Source organism: Lotus japonicus, chromosome 2, assembly GCF_012489685.1.
Source record: "Lotus japonicus ecotype B-129 chromosome 2, LjGifu_v1.2".
NCBI classification, from domain to species: Eukaryota; Viridiplantae; Streptophyta; class Magnoliopsida; order Fabales; family Fabaceae; genus Lotus; species Lotus japonicus.
In genome coordinates this window covers 16,117,801-16,138,256 of record NC_080042.1, presented here as the reverse complement: position 1 = coordinate 16,138,256, position 20,456 = coordinate 16,117,801, and the positions used below count along the sequence as shown (strand labels likewise).

At 36.2% G+C, this 20,456-nt stretch overlaps 2 protein-coding genes across 2 annotated transcripts; one reads left to right on the top strand and one right to left on the bottom strand.

Moving 5' to 3' along the window:
• Positions 1–553: 553 nt before the first annotated feature.
• Positions 554–3,972, top strand: LOC130737684 (probable peroxygenase 4). The gene is made up of 6 exons (XM_057589510.1): positions 554–706; positions 831–902; positions 1,018–1,103; positions 2,628–2,722; positions 2,839–2,964; positions 3,668–3,972. The coding sequence occupies exons 1-6, from the start codon at positions 664–666 to the stop codon at positions 3,813–3,815; spliced, it is 570 nt and encodes a 189-aa protein (XP_057445493.1). The 5' UTR covers positions 554–663; the 3' UTR covers positions 3,816–3,972.
• A 7,333-nt stretch (positions 3,973–11,305) lies between these two features.
• LOC130737683 (TMV resistance protein N-like) lies at positions 11,306–16,800 on the bottom strand. The gene is made up of 8 exons (XM_057589509.1): positions 16,701–16,800; positions 16,081–16,597; positions 14,832–15,930; positions 14,463–14,747; positions 13,376–14,368; positions 12,419–13,087; positions 12,042–12,191; positions 11,306–11,769 (listed from the first exon to the last, which is right to left on the bottom strand). The coding sequence occupies exons 1-8, from the start codon at positions 16,762–16,764 to the stop codon at positions 11,440–11,442; spliced, it is 4,107 nt and encodes a 1,368-aa protein (XP_057445492.1). The 5' UTR covers positions 16,765–16,800; the 3' UTR covers positions 11,306–11,439.
• Between the last annotated feature and the right edge of the window lie 3,656 nt (positions 16,801–20,456).

The window sequence follows — 20,456 nt, the reverse complement described above, 5'->3', positions numbered from 1 at the left end:
TGCTAGAATAAAGCACATGGAGCTTGATAGAGCTTGATATCTTCTTTGTCTGTGAAAAAGTGATTCAAGGGAAACTGAAGTTTACACATGCTAGAATAAAGCACATTGTATGTTTGCACAAATATGACTGGAACTTGAACTCTGGAAGATATGGTTAATTTGTATTTCCCCGTTAGATGAATAAGAGTGATGACTTGGAAATAATAATTGAGCTGTCAATTTTTAATTGGTGGGACAGGATTGTTGGGGATAGGAGGTTGAGACAGAAGATTTGGACTCCTGGCAATTATAGGACCTGTTTCTGATCTGTCATGATGCGGTGGTATCCTACACGCTACTCTTTCCTACATCTTTGTACTGTATACGTAACTCCCCAATTAGCACTCATCATAAAATCATTGCCTATATATACTTTCCTTTAGCATGAAGCCATCAACTCATCAGAAAAAGCTCTTCCCTGATGCTATGTTTGGTTGGAGGGAGGGGAAAGGAAAGGGAAAGAAAACACGGAAATCAAGGAGTGAATTTGGACTATTTTAGTCCAAATTCACTCCTTGATTTCCGTGTTTTCTTTCCCTTTCCTTTCCCCTCCCTCCAACCAAACGAAGCCTAAAGAAAAGTTTCTCCCTTTTCCATTCAGCATTCTCATTTCAATATATCCACATGGCAGCTTCTCCTATCTCATCAGAGAGCCCAAAATTGGAGGGTATGCCACAAATTTGCCTTATTTATTATTTCACTTTCACCTTTTTCTTTTCCATCAGCTTTTAATTGTCCCTTCTTCCAAGTCCTCTTCATTTGATTTGATGTTCTTAAAAATCGTTGAATAGGTCTGCAGAAGCATGTTGCTTTCTTTGACTTGAATCAAGATGGTGTTATTTACCCATGGGAAACTTTTAAAGGTTAATTTATCTCTATCTGCTTTTCCATTTTACTTCGGTTAAATGTTTTCATTAAATTGAAATTTATTTACAACTGTTATTGTGGCATAATAATACAAGTTATGACTAATTACAGGATTACGTCTAATCGGAAGTGGGGTCCTGTTGTCCACGGCACTATCTTTTTTCATCAATGTGGGTTTCAGTCAGAGTACTCGTCCGGTATCTCCCTCCCCATTAAATTTACCATCATTTTACTCACTTTTGCAGAAAATAAAAATCATTTTAGTGTCTTTATAGATATAAATAGGATAATAATAGAATTTTATTAGAATGATAAGGATTAAAGAGAGAATAAATTTAATAAACTTTAAGCTATAAGCTAGCTTCCGTATTAATGAAAAGCTTTAAGCTACTTAAATAAACTATTTTACCAAACACTTTTAAAGTGTTTTTAAGCTACTTAAATTAGATTAAAGTTAGTCAAATAAGGATTCAGCAAGCTGAATGACATGCCAAATATGGCTAAAATAGTTTTATTGCATTCCTCTTATATTGGTTTCACAATAACTATCCACCCAAAGAAAGAATATTTGTTTCATAATAACTATCCACTTAGAATTTCAATGAAGCATTTATTGGTGTTTTTCTATATAACGCCCCTATAAGAAAAACAAGTGATGAGAGATAATAATACACTTTAACGGATAAAGTAGAAAAACATATATTATGTTTTAAGAAGTTAACAAAAATTATTACATTTCTTAATATGTGTGCATTTTTACAAAATTGACACTTATATTGAAACGGAGAGAGTATTAGTTAAGTAATTGGTGAAGATTGTAATAATTGAAAATGTGAGGTGGTAGATAAATAATATAATATTAAATAAAGATATAGATGAAAACCTAAAATAAATAGTCTTAGATTTCAAAAAAAAAAACAAAGGTATTGGAAAATAGGTGAAAAACTAAAACAACCAAAATTTGGAACAAGGGAGTATAAAATATGAAAAGATTGTGATATTGGAGTTAGTGTGTGCTTGTAATAAAATTGTGTTAAAAGAAAAAGGGATAACTCTCTACTTGGTCTCTGTGGTTGTGTGGCCGTCTGAAATTAGTCCCTCCCCGGAAATCTAAGTCCTCGGGTTTGGAAAGTGTGTGGAAATTAGTCCCTCCGGCGAGGACCTGCTAAACACACTTTTTCAAACGCGAGGACTTAGATTTTCAGATTTTCCGGGGAGGGACTAATTTCAGACGGCCACACAACCACAGGGACCAAGTAGAGGATTAACCCAAAGAAAAATTCTCTTTATTAACGGGACAAATTTGATGTATTGAAAAATGTGCTAATCACAATAAAGAAATCTAGCTAAAGTAGTTACGAACTTTAAATTTGTTTTCAATTAATATTGAACTTTCAAAATTGCCCTTAATTCATTTTTCTTAATTTTTATGCATCATTAATGTTTAGGAGTGTGAAAAGAGTAAAAGAGAGTTCAATTAAATAAGGGTTATTCTTGTCAAAAATTAATTAATATACCACAAACTCAAAATTGATTCTTATCAAAAGAGACTAAAATTAACCTCTCATTTGATTCTTATAAATATGACTTGAGGTAGTACTTTCAAAACTTAATCAAACTCAATTAAACCAAACTTGATTTTTAATCAAACTTCGACACACAAAAAATGCATATTGTTGTCAGCTGTTAGCACTATAACTTATACTGTTCTTGTGGTGTAGGGAAAGTTCCCATCTCTACTTTTCCCGATTGAAGTTAAGAATATCAAACTCGCCAAGCACAGAAGTGACACAGGAGTTTATGACACTGAAGGAAGGTAGTTGTTGTTTACACTAGCTGTCGAATTAAAATCTATAAGTCTTTCATTAGTTTTATCATTCTTTTGAGTTAGTTCATTTATTTCCATTCCTTAGTACGAGTTTTTTTTTTCAGGTTTGTTCCTTCCAAATTTGAAGAAATTTTCAACAAACATGCAAACACACATCCAAACGCTTTAACGTATGGTGAACTGAAGGAGATGACAAAGGCGAACAGAGAGCCTAAAGATCTCACAGGATGGTAGGTTTGTGATATCTATCAAAAATAAATAAATAAAATATGCTCGACCCAAGCGAAAAATAATGTTGCGGATAAATAATTTTAGCTTACATGTGAAACTTGTTTTTCTTAGTCCACTATAGATAAAACCTAACTTTTATGCACTTATCAGGGTAAAACTTCTTTTCAAGGACATACAATTATTAATCATTCTAGAGCTACATCACAATAAGACCACACTTCAGGAGTTGTTACATTCTAAATTAAACAAAATTAATATTGTAGCACACTCCCGTGCGTGTGAGGCTTTTAGCGGTGCTTTATGAGGTTTTTCTGCTATAGTAGTTGAGTTTTGTCAGTCTTTTGCTAGCACGGTACCGTACCCGTGTTGAGAGGGTTGTTTCTCAACATTATATATATATATATATATATATATATATATATATATATTTTGCTTTAAAAAAAATTTATTTTTGCGAAAAAAAACAGAGGATCACTGTCAAAATATTTTAATTAAAGTGCACCAAATGTGTATCTATATTAATATATAGGTGGTTGTCGTAAGCAAGCAATGTGGAATGTGTTCAAGTTTTTCTTTAAGTCGGATTGAGTTTTTTCTGGAATTTCTCAATCATATTTTAACTAATCAGTAATAACTACAATATTATTTTCTTGTGAAAAGTTGATAAATATTAATATTCTTAATTTGCAACTATTTGTACAGGATTTTTAGCTTGGTTGAATGGAAGGTTCTTTACAAACTTGCCAAAGACAAGAATGATTTAGTGCAGAAAGAAACTATCCGAGGCGTTTATGATGGAAGCTTGTTTGAAATACTGAAAAATGAACATTCCGCATACAAGAAGAAGTAATTCAATCTTCCAACAGTTGATAATAATTTATTTCTTACACACATATATTATGATGGAAGCTTATATAATGTATTGTAAAATAAAAGTCATTCCACGAAGAAAAGTGTATTTATTTATTTGTTTTGAGAATATATAACTCATAGCATGTTATAATTTGGATATTGTATTCATTATGAGGTTCATCGATCATTAATCATGTACTTTTAAGTTAAATTTTTCTCCATTATCGTTTACATGTGAAACATACAAATTTATCTAAGAATAATATGAGATTAGATAAATATCTTATTTGTGATTCTTAAGCCTAGTCGTTAACCATTGCAGTCTTTTTTGGCCCGTTTGGTATGTTACATAGTATAAGACCTGATAGTATAAGATTTGATAGTATTAACTAGGCCAGATTGTATTAGATCGGATAAAATTTTAATATTATAAAGCTTTTGGTCATAAATTGTATAACTTATCATTTCGTTTAAATTAATATAAACTTATATTTCGTAAAATACTGAATAATGATATATATTATAAAAATTAAGATGGTGTTAGTGGGTGGTAAAGATGGCGGTGGCGGCCTAGATGGCTGCGATAATGGGGATGGCGGTGATGGAGGGTGGTGGTTTTGATGGTAGATGTAAGGGTGGCAGCGATGATGCTGAATGGTGGTTAGGGTGGCGAAGGCGATGATGAAGGGAGGTGATGGTGGCGATAGTGGAGGGTTGTGGTCGCGATAGTGACAGTAGTGGTTTAGATGGTGGCGGCGGCGGTGTTGGAATTGATGGTGATGATGGTGGTGGCAGTGATGGTGGTGGGCGGTGGAGGGAGGTGGCAGTGTTGGTAGTGGTGGTGGTCGGTCATGGAGGTATCTAGTGGTTGTAGTGATGACAATCATGGTCGAGGTAGTGGAGGCGGTGGAAATGGTGGTGGATGGTGGCAGTGGCGATAGCGATGGCGACAACGACAGTGGTGTGTCAACGGCGGTGGTGGCGACGGTAGTGGTGGTGTGGAGGGCGGCGGTGGAGAGTGGTGGTAACAATGGTGGAGGGTGGTGTCGTGACGATAGTGGAGGGTTGTGGTGGTGGCTTATACATCACACTTTTATCATACTTTATCCATCATCTATAGGGTGGATTAAATAGTCCATCATTTAAACGTATAAGAGGAGATTAATGTATAAGTTTATACAATTATGCCTAATACGATATACCAAATGAGTCATTTGCCTTCTTAAATGAAGAGTATTGTCTTTTAGTTGAGTTAAGTCCAACTACTAGGATAAGTTCTAGTTGAAGAAATAAGAATAAGTTATTCGTTGAGAACTTGAAAAAACAATGCTCCTACAAGCAATATTCCAACGTCAGTAAAAGAATAAGAACAAGTTGTTCAAAGTCAGCTATTAATACTCTAGTTAGTAAGTAGTAACGTACAATTTGAAACAACAAAAATTGAAGAACTGGAATTATAAAGAGATGGTATAGAATCCATTTATTTGACACTTCATGCGGCCATAGTCCTAACAATAGACTTGAAGTGTTTTCAAAGCTTTTCGGTATGAGCAGTGCTATATGGTACGACAGGATGTGGTACGAAAGCGCACGAGCAACAGTTAGTGGCGGTTTTAAACCACCACTAAGTTGTGGTGCCAGAAAAAAACCCAAGGTTTACACATTTCTGACGGTTCTAAACCGACACTAAGTTTGTTGTGCCAGAAAAAACAGCAAGCGTTACACATTTCTGACGGTTTAAAACCGCCAGAAACGACCTCGTGCTCCAATCGTGCTTAGATCCTCGTGCTCTCCATCATTATCCTTTCGATATTTGGGATCAGACCCGCGATTAATGCGGGTATTTCTGTTTCCAGAGTTGGATCAGCGGCTCAAATTAAAGCCACGTGATTTTGAATACAAACTCCTATCTATAGTAGTTTAAGGAAATAATTGCTACCTAATCTGAATATTAAACTTAGAAAATAACTTCTGAATTTATGTCTTATACTTGGCCTTACTATGAAACACATAGAAGAATAACTACTAAGTACCTTCGAACTCGATGGATGATATTAGTTTTAATGTCTTCCCTATTGTTTTGATACCATCCTTTTCGCACTAAAGTGACTAAAATACTCTTAAAATTTAATTTTATTTCAAACATATCTCTTCTTCTACCTTTCAACCACTCTCCACCACTATCCTCTTCATATCTCTAACCATCATTCGCTCTCACACTCATCTCCTGGTTTTCTGCGTTGGCACGTTTCACACTTATTGTTTCACACTTAATAAGTGTGAAACGTTTTACGCTTTGTATGTGTGAACCAAGGTATGTTCATTCTCTCTTCATCTTCTTCCTTGTATTTAAGCGCTTCACGCTTAGTAAGTGTGAACCAATGAATGTTCATTTTATGACTGTTGTTTGTATTTCACACTTTAGAGTGCAAAATTTTTGTTCTATTCACATTCAAAAGTGCGAATTTCATGGTGAATTTTCTTTTTTGACTTTTACTCTTTTCCATTTAAGGACGGTTGAATTCTACAGAGAAACTGTTAATTGAAGAGATGGTTGAGAATAGAATTAAGCCAAGTCACATGCTTATGAAGGATAAGAACCCTGATAGTAGAACAACAATTCAACAAGTTTACAATGCATGTGTGGGCAGTACAAGAGGACAAAGAGGGACCTTTAATAGAGATGCAGCATTTGATGCATTTGTTGGAAAGTGACAAATACGTGCATTGACATCGGAAGGATGAAGAACAAATACGTGCATTGACATCGGAAGAATGCATCAAATACATGCAGCATTTGATGCTTTTGTTGGAATGTGACAAATACCCGTAATGTGTTTTGATGTTATACTATTCTAATCCCTATTGTGTTTTCCTCATAAAGGTACAATTAAAGGACAATCATCCAATTCCACGAACTGCTCACCAATGGAGATATCATCGTGACTCAGATGCAGCGGGGTGAGAGACCTCTTACATGGGGCGAATGACTCAATATCAAAAAGAATTAGAAGAACAAAATTGCACTAAAGAACCAGACGTTGTAGATTTGACTGAGGATTAATTTTTAACTTAGGTAATTATTCTTTTGTAAAGGATTGATGATTATTTACCTAATCATTAATGTGTTAAGAAATAATGCTTATGTAGATAATTGTTACTGCATCTTTTGCACTTTTGAATGTGAAACAGAATTATATTTCACACTCTTGAGTGTGAAATAGAAAATAAAAAAAATAAATTGAAATATTAAATAGTCACCAGCTGTTGCATTCACACTTTAAAGGAACTTTATGATAGGGCCCAAATTCGCGTATGGCATTGGCTTTCGGAGGGCAAAGGGCTTCCATTGTTCACTGTATGAATGGATTTCTCAGCCCATCCTCTGCATACAAGCTTTGAATTAATTTGCTGGTATAATGAAATTTGCTGTGAGGGATATGGTACTCTTACCTCCCCTGGATGTTCACGATTATTAATTAATTTGCTGGATGCTTGATGTTCACGATTATTTGGAGGATCAGAATACACATAAGCAGGGAGCATTGCATTGGAATAGTGTTGATAGTTTTCCTTTTTCGTTATGCTCCCTCTATACTGTAACTCTCTTTTTTCTGCTTCCTTATCCCCTGCTTTTTCTCTACTTTTCTGTTTTGTTTTGCTTTCCCTGTCCGTAATTGGGTTGCACCCCTTGTGCCCTTTAATAAATTATGGCTTATTTAGAAAAAGCACTCTTGAGTGCGAAATGGAAATTAAAAAAAAAATTGAAATTAAAAAATTAAATCCTCGCCAGTTGTTGCATTCACACTCTTAAATGTGAAATTGAGTTGTGTTTCACACTCTTGAGTGCGGAATTGAAAAATGTTAAACAAATTTTAAAAAAAAATTACCTTAGTCCAAGTTCACTCCTCGATTTCCGTGTTTTCCTTCCCTTTCCTTTCCTCTCCCTCCAACCAAACAAAGCCTAAAACTATTGACCCTCGATCAAATGTGTTTTACCCGGCCCTTTCATGCTTATAAAAAAAATAAAAAAAAAACCCGGCCCTTTCATGCTTCGAGTTCCTTCAAGCAGATTTTGAACTCATTGATTTTGTATTGGCTTTTGAACTTTTTCAAGGGAAAAAGGATTGCTTTGGTTTTGACTTGACTTCAATTTGATGACTTGTGTTTGGATTGATCTCGAAGCTTCAATTCGAACCAGACCTGTAATTAAGAATGCAATTCAAACTGACCATGGCCATTGGCATTTTAATAAAATCTTCAGAGCTTGTATTTTGAGCTGATCATGAAGGTTTACACTTTGAATTGGTCTTTAAGCCTGTATTCAAAAAAGTCAATCAAGCCTTCTTTTGTACTAAGCCATTATACTTGCCTTCAAGCTAATTATAAATTTTTCTTCTTGGATTGAACTTTGGAACTTCAACTAGTTATGAAGTCTGCATCTTGAATCCACCATAAAGACTTACATTTTAAGCTAATCATGGAGGCTGATATCTCAAATTTGTTATAGAGACTTGTCCTCTTATTTCAACTCTGAAACCTTCGTAAAGATTTCTTTTATTTGCGAATCCTTCTTAAGCTTCTCTCAACACTTTGCTGTATTTGGACAACGTTGGTCCTATTATTATATGTTCAACTCTGCATTGCCAATTTTTTGAATTCAGTTGTATCAACATTTGCACGATACATTCACAAGAGCTAAGGAAGATGACTTTCAAATGAACGGGAACATAAAATGTGGAACTCAGTGAGGAATCTATCTATCAATTTATCTATATTAATTTGGAGATGTGACAGAGGGAGCCCATGAGCCGAGGAAACAACACAACCAGAGAATTTTATGTTACATTTTTACCTAAAACCAATGTGAGACTTTAACTTACTTGAATCATCAGCATTCTCCTCATCAAGTTTCAGTAATTACCACATTACCATGCTCCCCTTAATAAATATCCATACTTGTCGTCCTTCACTTCACCACGCTGTCAACGAGACGTGTTTTCTGACCACACCACGAGGAAGACTTTCAACACAAGGATTCACTATGGTCACACAAACCATCGACTCTGATACCACTTGTTAGGGAGACCATGGGTGTCCATGGGTGAAGACACCAAGAGAACCAACGTCACATATTTACATAAAACCTTAAGACATTGGGTTTATGGGTTACATTTCTTAAAAAGTTCTCATCTCACTTATTTAAACCAATGTCGGACCCCACTCACACTTGAATTCTCAACAATGCACACCGTAGCATTGTCATTTGTTTTCTTTATTATGCAATATTTTGCCATGTCATGTTTTAGCTCAATCTCCTTCCTGTTCACGATCTCAATCCCATAGAGTTACCAATGCTTGCAAGTTGCAATCCAACAAACCATCCTTTCCCAGTTTTGCAATCAATTTCAAAGATTTCTTTCACGTTTCAAAACCATTTTAACTTAAACTCGACTATTATTAATTCATCCACTCCAAGCTACCCAAGCTCGTTACGTTTGGTAAGAGTCTCTTGAGTGTGAGTGCATGCTTCTATAATAAGAGATATGACAAGAAGAGTAGAGATGCGGAACTTAAAAAGGTACTGCTCCAAGGATTAGCAGGAAAGCTTTCCTAAGACTGTCTCTATGCCTCATTCATCTTCCATTCCTACTTCTGCAGTGCATCCAATTGTAAATCCCACACCCGTACCAGCTCCTGTTTCTTCTACACCGTGTTCTATATTTAAACCAACTTTTCAACCAAATAATTCTATATCTGCACCACCATCTCCCATATTAAATCCTCTTCAAAACACTCATCCTATGCACACACGCTCTAAAACTGGAGTTATTTGGTAGAACTTTGCTCAGAAAAATTAAATTGAGTGAAAGAATGGAAGAAAGTTTATTAATCACAACTCTATACAATGGTTACACCAGAAGGCCAGACTCTCCCTAGTGGGATTCTATTTCCAAAATACCTGTACAAACTAACCAGGTGATCTCTTAAGACAGAAACCCCCCCCCCCCCCAAACAAACTGCCAGCTAATACAACCACTAATTGACCAACTAACTGAAATAACTACCCCAGCTCATGCCCTGAACCTCGTTTGGTACAATTTAGTAATAGGGGGCCTAACACTAACTCAAGACATAAATTTTTATTCTAAAAATCCAAGAATTATACAGCAAAAAAATAAATGGTAAGAGCACAACGCAAATTTGTTCAATTTAAAAAAGCTGATACGATGGAGCAGTTCAGCCGCACTTCAACTATAATAAGAGACAAATAAACAGATTCTCATCAACTACCTGAGTAGGGCGAGGGGGGGGGGGGGGGCGTGTTGATTGGGTAGACAAAACTGCAATATCCCATGCCCTTCTCTTTAGTTCCAACAGGTTGTGATGAATTTCTGTCTAAAGAAGGAACCATACACATTTGTTCCCTAACACATGCAGTAATGTTAAATTTAACCATCCAGATGAAGAGAAGCAAATGATACAGCAATATCAGATTCAGACACAAATGTCAGTAATTCATTTCAGACATTTAAAACACAGCATTATCTGCATATAACCAGATAGTATCCTCTACCATGATATATAAGTATCACAAACCTGTTCATATGCTGTCAAAACAGCCACCAAAATCCCGCAATACAAGAGGAAAAAGAGTAGATATTGGTATTTTACCAACAGTTTTCTCTTTCAGAAGCTAAGTTTCATGGGAATATTACCAATACTGGCACTAAGGTGAACTTGTTCACGACCAAAGGCATAAGTAAATTTTGTTAAAGGACTGTATTTGATTCAGTGTGTTTTACTTCATGCTGGTTCTGTTTTGAATTAGCTACAAAAGTAACTAACTTCTGTTGTTTTCACCTACTTAATAGCTTGTATATAAACAGGTCCTGTGTACACATTTCAGATTGGAAACAATTTGAAGAAGATTACAATTCAGAATTCTCTCTCTATCTCTCTCTTTTTTGAACCCTATCTCTCTTTGTCTTCAAATTATTCACCATTGGTTGCTAGTACAGTCTGGCATAATGCAAAACAAATTCAGAAAACCAAGGCCAAAAAGTAATTCATAACAAGTGTGGAAGTTACTCACTCATGATTATTTGCTTTTACATTCAAGACAGGGGGGAATAAAAATTAAGGAAACTAATATCACTAACAAATGTACAGTGTAACAGAAAGATAGAACATAATTCAAAGCATTTTCTCTCTGGAAAGAAACAATTATTTCCATGCGCAAAAACAAGAATAGAGCTCAATACATTCTAGGACTCATTCACTAAAAACAAGTAGCGATTTTCAAGATATATTTTGGTACATCCCTAATAGTAAGAACATGTATGAAAAAGTAAACTACCATCTTTCACCATAAAAAAACCACACACCCTTACAAATCTAAGTATGACAATTAGATACGAAGAGAACCGTGCAGAGAATGAAAGAAACTAATTACAATTAAATAAACTACCCATATGGAAGTCTGTATAGTTTAAAGATTATACTACTGTCAAACTATATATTAAATATTAACATGTTTTTACCTAAACAATAATCTACGTCAGCTTCCCTATAAGTTCCCATTACAATTAAATAAATGAAGCATATGAAAAATAAAGAAACTATAAAGAGCAGAATGTTCCGCGTCTAGTTAAGTAAGAGGAAAAGTAATTACGAGAGAAACACAATGTCCTTGGTGGCTGGTATACTAAGAGAGAAAATCGCTTGCCTCCATATTTGTTATGAATTTGTTGCAATTGAGGTTTATTGACCTTAAATGCAGTTCCATGCGAAGCCCAGCGTGATTTTGATAGTTTAGCAGTGTCCTCATTTGTTGCAATGTGCTGTTTGAAGTGGAATCCCTGCCTAGGAAAAAGGAACACTGCAGTCCCTACCATCAAAGCTAGCATGCTTAAACCAAGTCCTTGTCTAATATTGTGAAACAATTTCCCCTGCAACAAGATTGAATGAGGTACCGAGATTGAATGCCTTCTCTAAAGACAAATTTTGGGTCCAAAAAAAAATGTGCATAAATAAACATTTGGGAAAAAAAAATATAACTCCTTTAAGCTTCAGGGGTTGCATCATATCTTGCTATATGTAATGAGTCTATTGATCTAGTAACATTACATTTTTCACATCGTTGAGCTTAATATCTCTCAAAGATACTTCGGGAAACAACACAAAATTCAGGGATATCATACTTTTAAGGTTCCTTGCTTACCTTCGAATTGTTGTTGGCATCAGATCTTTCAATGTTCCGCTCATCCAAAGCAATAACATCCTCACCCTTAAATTCACCTATAGTTGGTTTGTTCAGACCATCGGAATGCTCAGAATCAGAACAAGTCTCAACAGGTTGGCCTTTGTTCACCTTTTGCAAGACAAGTCAAAAAGTATCTTAATCTTCTCTCATAAATCATGTCAAGTGATAAATCATTTAATCCTTAATGATGTAGTCTGTCATTTTCTTCTATAACTTTCTATCTCTAACAATTAGATTATCCTCATATTACCCACCCTTCTTAATGGAACTTCCATATGTCTTCTTCACACATATATGCCTAACTCACTAAAATTAAGACTCTTATCTTTACTTACCATCAAGTTGTTGTCATTGGATCTTTCAATATTCCGCTTGTCCGAAGAAGTTACATCCTGTCCCTGGAATTCACCCACGGTTGGTTTGCTCAGACCCCGGGAACGAGTCGTATAAGATTGACTGCTGCTATTCACCTTTTGCAAGTCTTTACCAAAATCTTCCTCACGCAACACACGCCACACACACTTCCTTATCTTGCACCCTCCCACTTGAACTTTGAAACGCACCAAACTGTTTTCTTTCAACTCTGGCTTTCGATGCTTGCTAAATAATTGTTGTTTCCACTTTTGGTCCCCTCTTAGGTGATGTCGAATGTATATAAAGTCACCACTCACTACCATTGTGAAAAGGTACAGGTCATTATTTGCTGTTGAACCTGAGGCCAGAGATAATGAAGGGTCATCTTCAGGTTCTAGTGAGTCAAAGATCCAGTAAAAGCGCATTTGTTTCGCCACAGGATCTTCATCCGTAGCTCCAGCATCTAAGGCCACCAAAACAGAAACTCCCCACCAATCACTTGAATGACAATCATCAGGGATGCCTACCGTTACTGATACAAATGTATCAAGTTTTGACACATATGATGACTCCATGGGAAAAAAATTCTTACTGTCAGTTAACGGTGGGACTTCCACGTACATAGGATTGGTCCATGGCCAATCAAGCATCTGTAACAATGAGATATTTCTTGTAATAATTAACGAAACTAGGAGAAATCCATGTACACATCACAGATAACAAGTGGCTATTTTAATGCTGAATCAAGTTAGAAAGATACAGAAAAAAGAAACCACAGCCATTTCTCACCAAATGAAGTTGGCTACATTAGTGAAATGATATTATGATGTTAAATGTTCTATCATGAATCATCAAGTTAGAAAAAAACATAATCTATAATTTAGCCAAATGGTTTATGTGATGTATTTAAATAACTTATACTATAAAGAAACGCATACCCGAGATACAGGTGACTGAAAGAGCTCGTGGTCACTTGACTCAAAAAACTTCCATATCTTTCCAGGATCTAATAAATTAGGCTTCTTTGCATCTGAATCTGATACATACAAGCGTACATGTGTTGGAAGCTCAGGTAAGGATATAAGTTGTCGGCAATCTTCCAATTCGAGATATTGAAGCTTTGAAAGATTAGCAAAGTAGAGAGGTAGGCGTCTAAAATTGTTCCCACTTAGTATTAGTCTCTCCAAAGACGACAAGCAATCGATATCAGGAGGAATTGAAGAATCAGTGAGATTGCAATAACTTAAATCCAAAGCAGTTAATGAGGAAAGACCTGAGATAGAAGGAGGAAATTTTAAGCCTGTGAGAGCAGGGGAAAACCCGAAATTGGAGGAAAACCTGAACTTAAGCCCAAAAGGAAGATGCAACTCCCAGCTGGAGTTAGATTCTGGCTCACTGCATCCCTTGAAAGATAACTTTTTAAGATTCCCCAACTGAAGTAGGGATGGATACAATTCTCTAACAGCAGTTCTACTCAAGTCAAGATCCTCCAAAGCCTTGTTTCGATTTAGATTATCTGGCAGGCAACAAACTTTTATACATCCTGATATGTTGAGAATTCTAAGAGACTTCAGGTTACTAATGCTGTTCGGAAGGCATAAAAGTTTTGTGCAATTCATTAAATTAAGCACTGAGACAGATTTCATGTTTGCTCCAAAATCAGGAAGTCTTTCAACGTTTCGGCAGTCAGAAAGAAGGAACATTTTCAGGGAACACATTTCCAACTTTCTTGGTAGGGCTTTTAGATTTACACAACCCATCAAGTTTAATATCATGAGCTTTTTGTGTTGTCCGATGGATTGGTGAACTTTATCAAGTTTTGTACAATGATTAAGATGCAACTCTTCAAGGTAAGGAACTCCAGAGATATTTGGAGTTTGGCGTAGATCCTTGGAATTACTTAAATCAATTACTTTCAGCTTTCCAAAATACTGAAGAAAACAAATAAGAAACTAGTTAGTATTTGAAAACACTGGCCTAATAACATTAATTTATATGAAACTTCATAACTGAGAATTCTTATACCTGAGTTCCATTCCAAAGCTGTTTAACTTTACTATTGATCATTTGTATGTGAACGAGCTCATCTAGTTGAACTTCAAGTGGTAGAGTATTCAATGGATATCCCCACCATATAAGAACTTTCAGAGAGCTAGGAAGACATTTCAGACCTAGAGGAAGATGCATATCACACAATACAACAAGTAATCTAAGATTATAAATCTTTGAGAAGGCCTCAGGGTCCCAATGTGCTTCGTAAAGCTTAGACGGTGATGACTTCAAGACTATACCTTGAACAATTTCAGATCCCTAACAAACAATAATTTTCATAAAAACGAACATAAGATACATGAAATATAGAAAAAGTAATTTCACATTAAAAACAGCACTTACCTTATTCTTTCTCAGCACTTGATCAATATCTTCTAGAGACCACAATCTACTCCGTCTACCGGGATCATTAGGAGATTCAAGAAAAACTTCAGTTTTACCCATTTCTTCAAGCAGATCGTGCATTCCAATAACTCTTCCATCAAAAGTTAGAAGAGACTTTTCTATAAGAACATTTATTCCAACTGTTGGATGAAGGCCGCAACTGCCCAATAATTGTATCACTTTATGTTTGTACCATCCCTTAAAAAAACAGGCAATATCTAGAAAAAGGGTCTTGTGCTCATCTTCTAACATGTCATAGCTTATTCTTAGTTTGTTTAGGATATCATCATGTGGAACTTTCTTAATCTTGATCAATGCATCTTCCCAATCCGATAAACTTCTTCCACAAAGAAAAGAACCCAACACCTCAAGGGCCAAGGGAAGACCTCCAGCATATTCCACTACACTGTGAGACAACTTCAGATAATCGTCTTTAGGTTCATTTATTTTGAATGCCTTTTCACAAAAGAGTAGAAAGGATTCACTTTTATTTAAGATTTTACTCTCATAAATTTCAAACAATACTGCATGTGATATCAGCAGGTGCTTATCCCTAGTTGTGACAATAATTCTACTCCCTTGACCAAACCATTCTTGGTTTCCAGCCAAATTCTCAAGTTGGGTTTTAGAACATACATCATCAAGGACAAGTAGAACTTTTTTGTTCGACAAAAGGTTTCTTAAGCTGTCCTTTCCTTCGCTTAAAGTTTCAATGACCATACCTTTTATGTTAAGATGAGAAAGAATTTTATTTTGCAACTGTAGCAGTCCTTGGTCTCTCTCCCCAGAGGCCTCTCTAACATTGGAAATAAAGCAACTAACATCAAAATGGCTTCTGATTTTCTTGAAGAAAGCAGTAGCAAGAGTTGTTTTACCTATCCCACCCATGCCCCATATCCCTATGAAACGAACATCCTCTGATCCTAGCTTCAAAATTGAATATAAATCTTTTAATCTAGTGTCAATTGCAACAAGTCCATCATTATATGTTGGGAATTTGAGTTCTAGTTTTTTCCATACTTGTGCAACAACTTCTTCAATGAGTTCAGTTTCATGTCTGCAGAGAACCAAAGCAAAAACAAAAATGATCAACTGAAGGATTAAAATCATATATAAAGGAATAAGACCAATTTTTACACACCAGTGTTAACATAACTAGGTGCTATGATGTTTGCAACTAAAACAATAACCAATGGCATGCACTTACTGATCCTTAGAGTCCCACCCTGACAAGTTGGCTACTTCTCTTAACGCATCTCTCCACTTTTGCAACTTCTCTTTGTTTTCTGTAACTTTTTCTTCATGTTTCTTAAAAGCTTCTGCAAAACTTCCCCTCTGATTCCGTACATCAGAGGGATCCACACCATAGAAGATCGGAAATACTTGTTGTCCCAACAAGTGTTTGGATTCAAGAATTTTAAGTAACTCATCCAAACACCAAGTTGAAGAAGCATAGTTTTTGGAGATTATGACAATTGCTGAAAGAGACTCCTCAATTGCATGCAGGAGTTTTTGTGAGATGACTTCACCTCTGTCAAGTTCTTCATCATCTCTGAAAGTTATTATACTCTTGCGGACCAAGGCTGCATATAAGTGATCGGTGAAACCTAAGCGAGTGTCTTCTCCCCTAAAACTCAAGAAAACTTGATATTTCCATTTTGAGGTTTGGGTACAATCTTCCATTGAAAGGCTCTGGGACTGCTGGTTTAAGGTTGAAGCACCTGCTGAAAACAAAATAATGAGGCCAAGTTACTCAAAGAGTGATGTTCAGATGCAAAATAGATCTTGCACAGATCCAACAATATCAGTCAATGGGAGAGTTCTCACCAATACTTCTGTGATGATTTGGAGGAAAATGTTTTAATAGTTGTCCACATGGGGTGGGAATCATCTTCAAGAACCAATAATTCTTTCTTTCTTTTTTGAAAAAAATTAACTTTTCCTAGTCAATGCTTAGCAATTTATTAAAGAGCATTGTTTATTTACACTCACCATTAATCTTACATACACACACCTCTCTTTGAGGGGTAAGAGGTGGAATGAGGAGAGAGATATGAAGAAAGAAAAAAGTAAGAGAGAGAAAGTATGAGATGTGATAGATGATAAGAGGAGAGAGATAGAAACAAAAAAAGGTGGAAATGAAGTGTTTTAAAAATGAGGTGTGTATATATGATTACTGCTCTGTTATATCTCACTTTCCTTCTGTTCTACTCCTATTTCTTTCTTTTCACTTGGATGTATCACCTTAAACCTGTTAAGGGAGCCTTTCCTTTTACTAAAACCCTCAAGATGTTTTAAATGGTATGAGAAAATATTTCATCTTTTTTATTCTTTACTTTTAATTATAAAACATCACTTTATTAATCTTTTATAATAGTAAAATGAAAATAAGATAATATTTTAGAATAAAAATAATTATTTTTTCAAATCAAACAGATTATAAGATTTTCTGTTCACCTTGGAAAATTGATAGTAAAAAAGTAAAAAAATTTAAGGAATTCACTGAGAATTATAGGTTTACTCATGGACAAGAAATTGGCCTTTCCTTCCCTAGTTTTGGTTTAGTAATAGGAACTACAAAAAAATGAAAATACATTAGAATCTTTTTATGTAGACATTTCACTTAGTTACTAAAGTTCAAATTTTACATTTCACTTAGTTTAAACATGGAGAGCCCATTCCTGTCTTAGGCTTAGGAGGCTTAGGGAGCAGCAGAGGTATATTTTATATTGAGCAAACTGAACCGACACTAACTCCATGACTTATTATAATGCAGAATAATTAATTATAGAGCCAAATGCCAATGACCATGAGGTACAAAAACAAGCCAATGAAAGTGAAAATTTTGGTCCACTGACTAATAATTCCATAGACTAGCTTCCAAAACAAAAAACAAGTCTTTTAACCATTTGGAATAAATTATGTTTTATGCTTATCCATCTCCCCTCTTATTATATTCGTTCGAGTTTCCAATACACTTAATAGAAATTAACTTTAATTCTTCACACTGTAACTTTTATATTCGTCTTGTGCATTTAGCATTCTTCTATATCACTCAAGATTGTGTGAAAATGACATTTTTGCCGGATTATATATACAAACAGATATTCCGGCATTCAAAAGAAGGGAGGTTGTTCCATCTTTACTCTATAACTCTCTCTTTTCTTGTTACCCTCAAACAAACAAAGGCTAAATTGAACTTTTTACCAAGCAATCAACACATATGATATGACAAACATTATGACAATGTTAGAAGTCTCACATTGCCTAGAGATATGACCCAATAAGTGTTTATAAAGGGTAGAGTAACCCTCAACTCTTGAACTAGGTTTTGGTTGGTATTAGAGTCTATACTAAATTCATTTTGTTCATAGCGGAGCCCCGGAGATTTCTACAATTGATTAATTCCTCAAACTATTTCTTACAAAGAGCTAACTATTCAGCATTGAAGCAAGTTATCCATTATTTCACTTGGCAAGGGTTTAGAGCGAAGAAGGTTACCTGGCCTTAGGCTGAAGAAGCCAATTCATATTTGATTTGAGGGAAGAGGTAGAGGCGCTGCAGCAGCAGCAAAACCAAAACCAAGGAAAAGGCGAAGAGGACGAAAACACACGAGCCATAGAGCAAGCGGTGGTGAAATGCGGTGGGGGTTGGGGTTTCAGGTGGATGGGCACGGTGGTGGTGTAGCTTTGGAAGACGTGGTTTTTGGGTTGATTTTGGAGGACCCATGTGAATAAAAATTAAATGAGAAAGAAAATTTAATTCACAACTCAGTAATTATGTGGCAAAAATATTAAAAAAATCATTAATAGAAATTTCAACTCATCAATTCCGTCTAAATTTCGATGGTAAACTGACGGAGGGACCCAATTTTCACAAGTTAGAGCTTGAAGGATTAAAATCATTCGTTTTAAACATTAGGGAGTCAAATTACACAATTTTATACATCCAGGACCAAATGTGCAATTAAGCCAAATTTATCTAAACGAATTTCTGAAAAAAAAAAAAAAAAAAAAAAGCGCACACACCGTACCACCAAGCCCTTATTCTTCATCTTTATGTTCCTCTTCTTCTTCAAGAATCGAAACCCTTCTTCTTCTTCTTCTTCTTTCTCTCCCTCATCACAACACCACGACAACAGGTCGTACCACCACCATTTCTCCTCTGGATCGCTACCACCCTCTCAATGGTTGGTTCTCGCTCTCGATCCCTTTCTCCTCACTCTCGATCTGGGTTGAAGATGGCTGGCGGTGGTTGCTTCAGAGGTGAAGAAGGGCTCACAATCTGGCTTTCTCTTTAGACTTGGATTTCTCTCTTCTCTGCTTCTCTAGTTCCAACCGGACAAAAGGAAACAGAAGAACCAGAACCAAGGCAAGGAGTAGGAGTAGGAGAACAAGGCCCAATGTTCTGGTTGGCCGGCCAAACGACGATGCATGTCGAAATAGAGGGTGGAGATTACTAAAATCCATGCCCTATTATGCCCAAACGATGGTTATTGTAGAAGACGGTGGGGAGAGAGCCTCAACAGTGGAGGAGGTCGTGGTTGTGGCCAACGCGACCATGGTCATGGAGCATCAAGAATATTCAGCCTCCCCTTAATCCAAGCGTCTTGCACCATGTCTTTATACTGAGGATGCATAGTCCACACAGCTTCAAACCGAAATGGTCATGGGCCCCTACACTCCACTTTTTTTCCCACACCTAAGCATAATGGGGCTATGATCCGAGTGGAGTCTAGGAAGGACTTCCAAACCACCCCCCCCCCCCTTGGGAAAGCTGATGCGTCAATGCATGGAAGCCAAAGCCCTATGAAACCGCTTGTGCACGGGAGGCCTCCCAACACAGTCCGTAAACCACGTAAATCGAAGGCTAGAAGTTCCAAAATCCATTAACCCGCAGCTATTTATATTCTCAATGAAGACCCGAGACAGAGGGTGGGAGAGCATGTAACATCTCAATTTCTCGAGGGTCTCTTTAGTAACCTTTTACGAAAACGTGGGTGAATTTTTGCCGAAATAAAAACCTCTTTAAAACATAGCTTGACAAATAAAAGAAATAACTGAATGAGTAAATGGACTGAATAATTTCATTTTATTAATAAAAGCTTGAGTACATTAATTCCATCATAATTAAAGACATAATTATTAAACTAGTGTTCAACCGCCTCCGAGCCAACACAACAAGAAGGTTTCTAGGTTAGGTGCGAACCCTACAAACAAACTCGGCTTACCCCCAAGAACAGACTCAATTATCACACCTAATACCCGACTCAGTCCTCAAGAAACAAGAGCCTCCTTCGTGGCATAAATGAAATAATCTCCCACAAAGGAGGGTGAATCCAAAATGGGCACCTCCTCGATGATCCTATCAGTATCAGCTACACCTGGTGGAGGATATGGCATCTTGAGAGTCCCATGATAGCAAATGAGAATAAGGGATCGCCTCTGACGTGAGCACTTCCCTTCTCGATCACGACCGGTGTAGATGTAATAACAATGAGCGTGGTCAATATCCTAAGTCGCATCGTCGCCCATGTCGAGCAGGTATAAGGTCACATCTCGGCTGATCGCACGCATGCTCGTC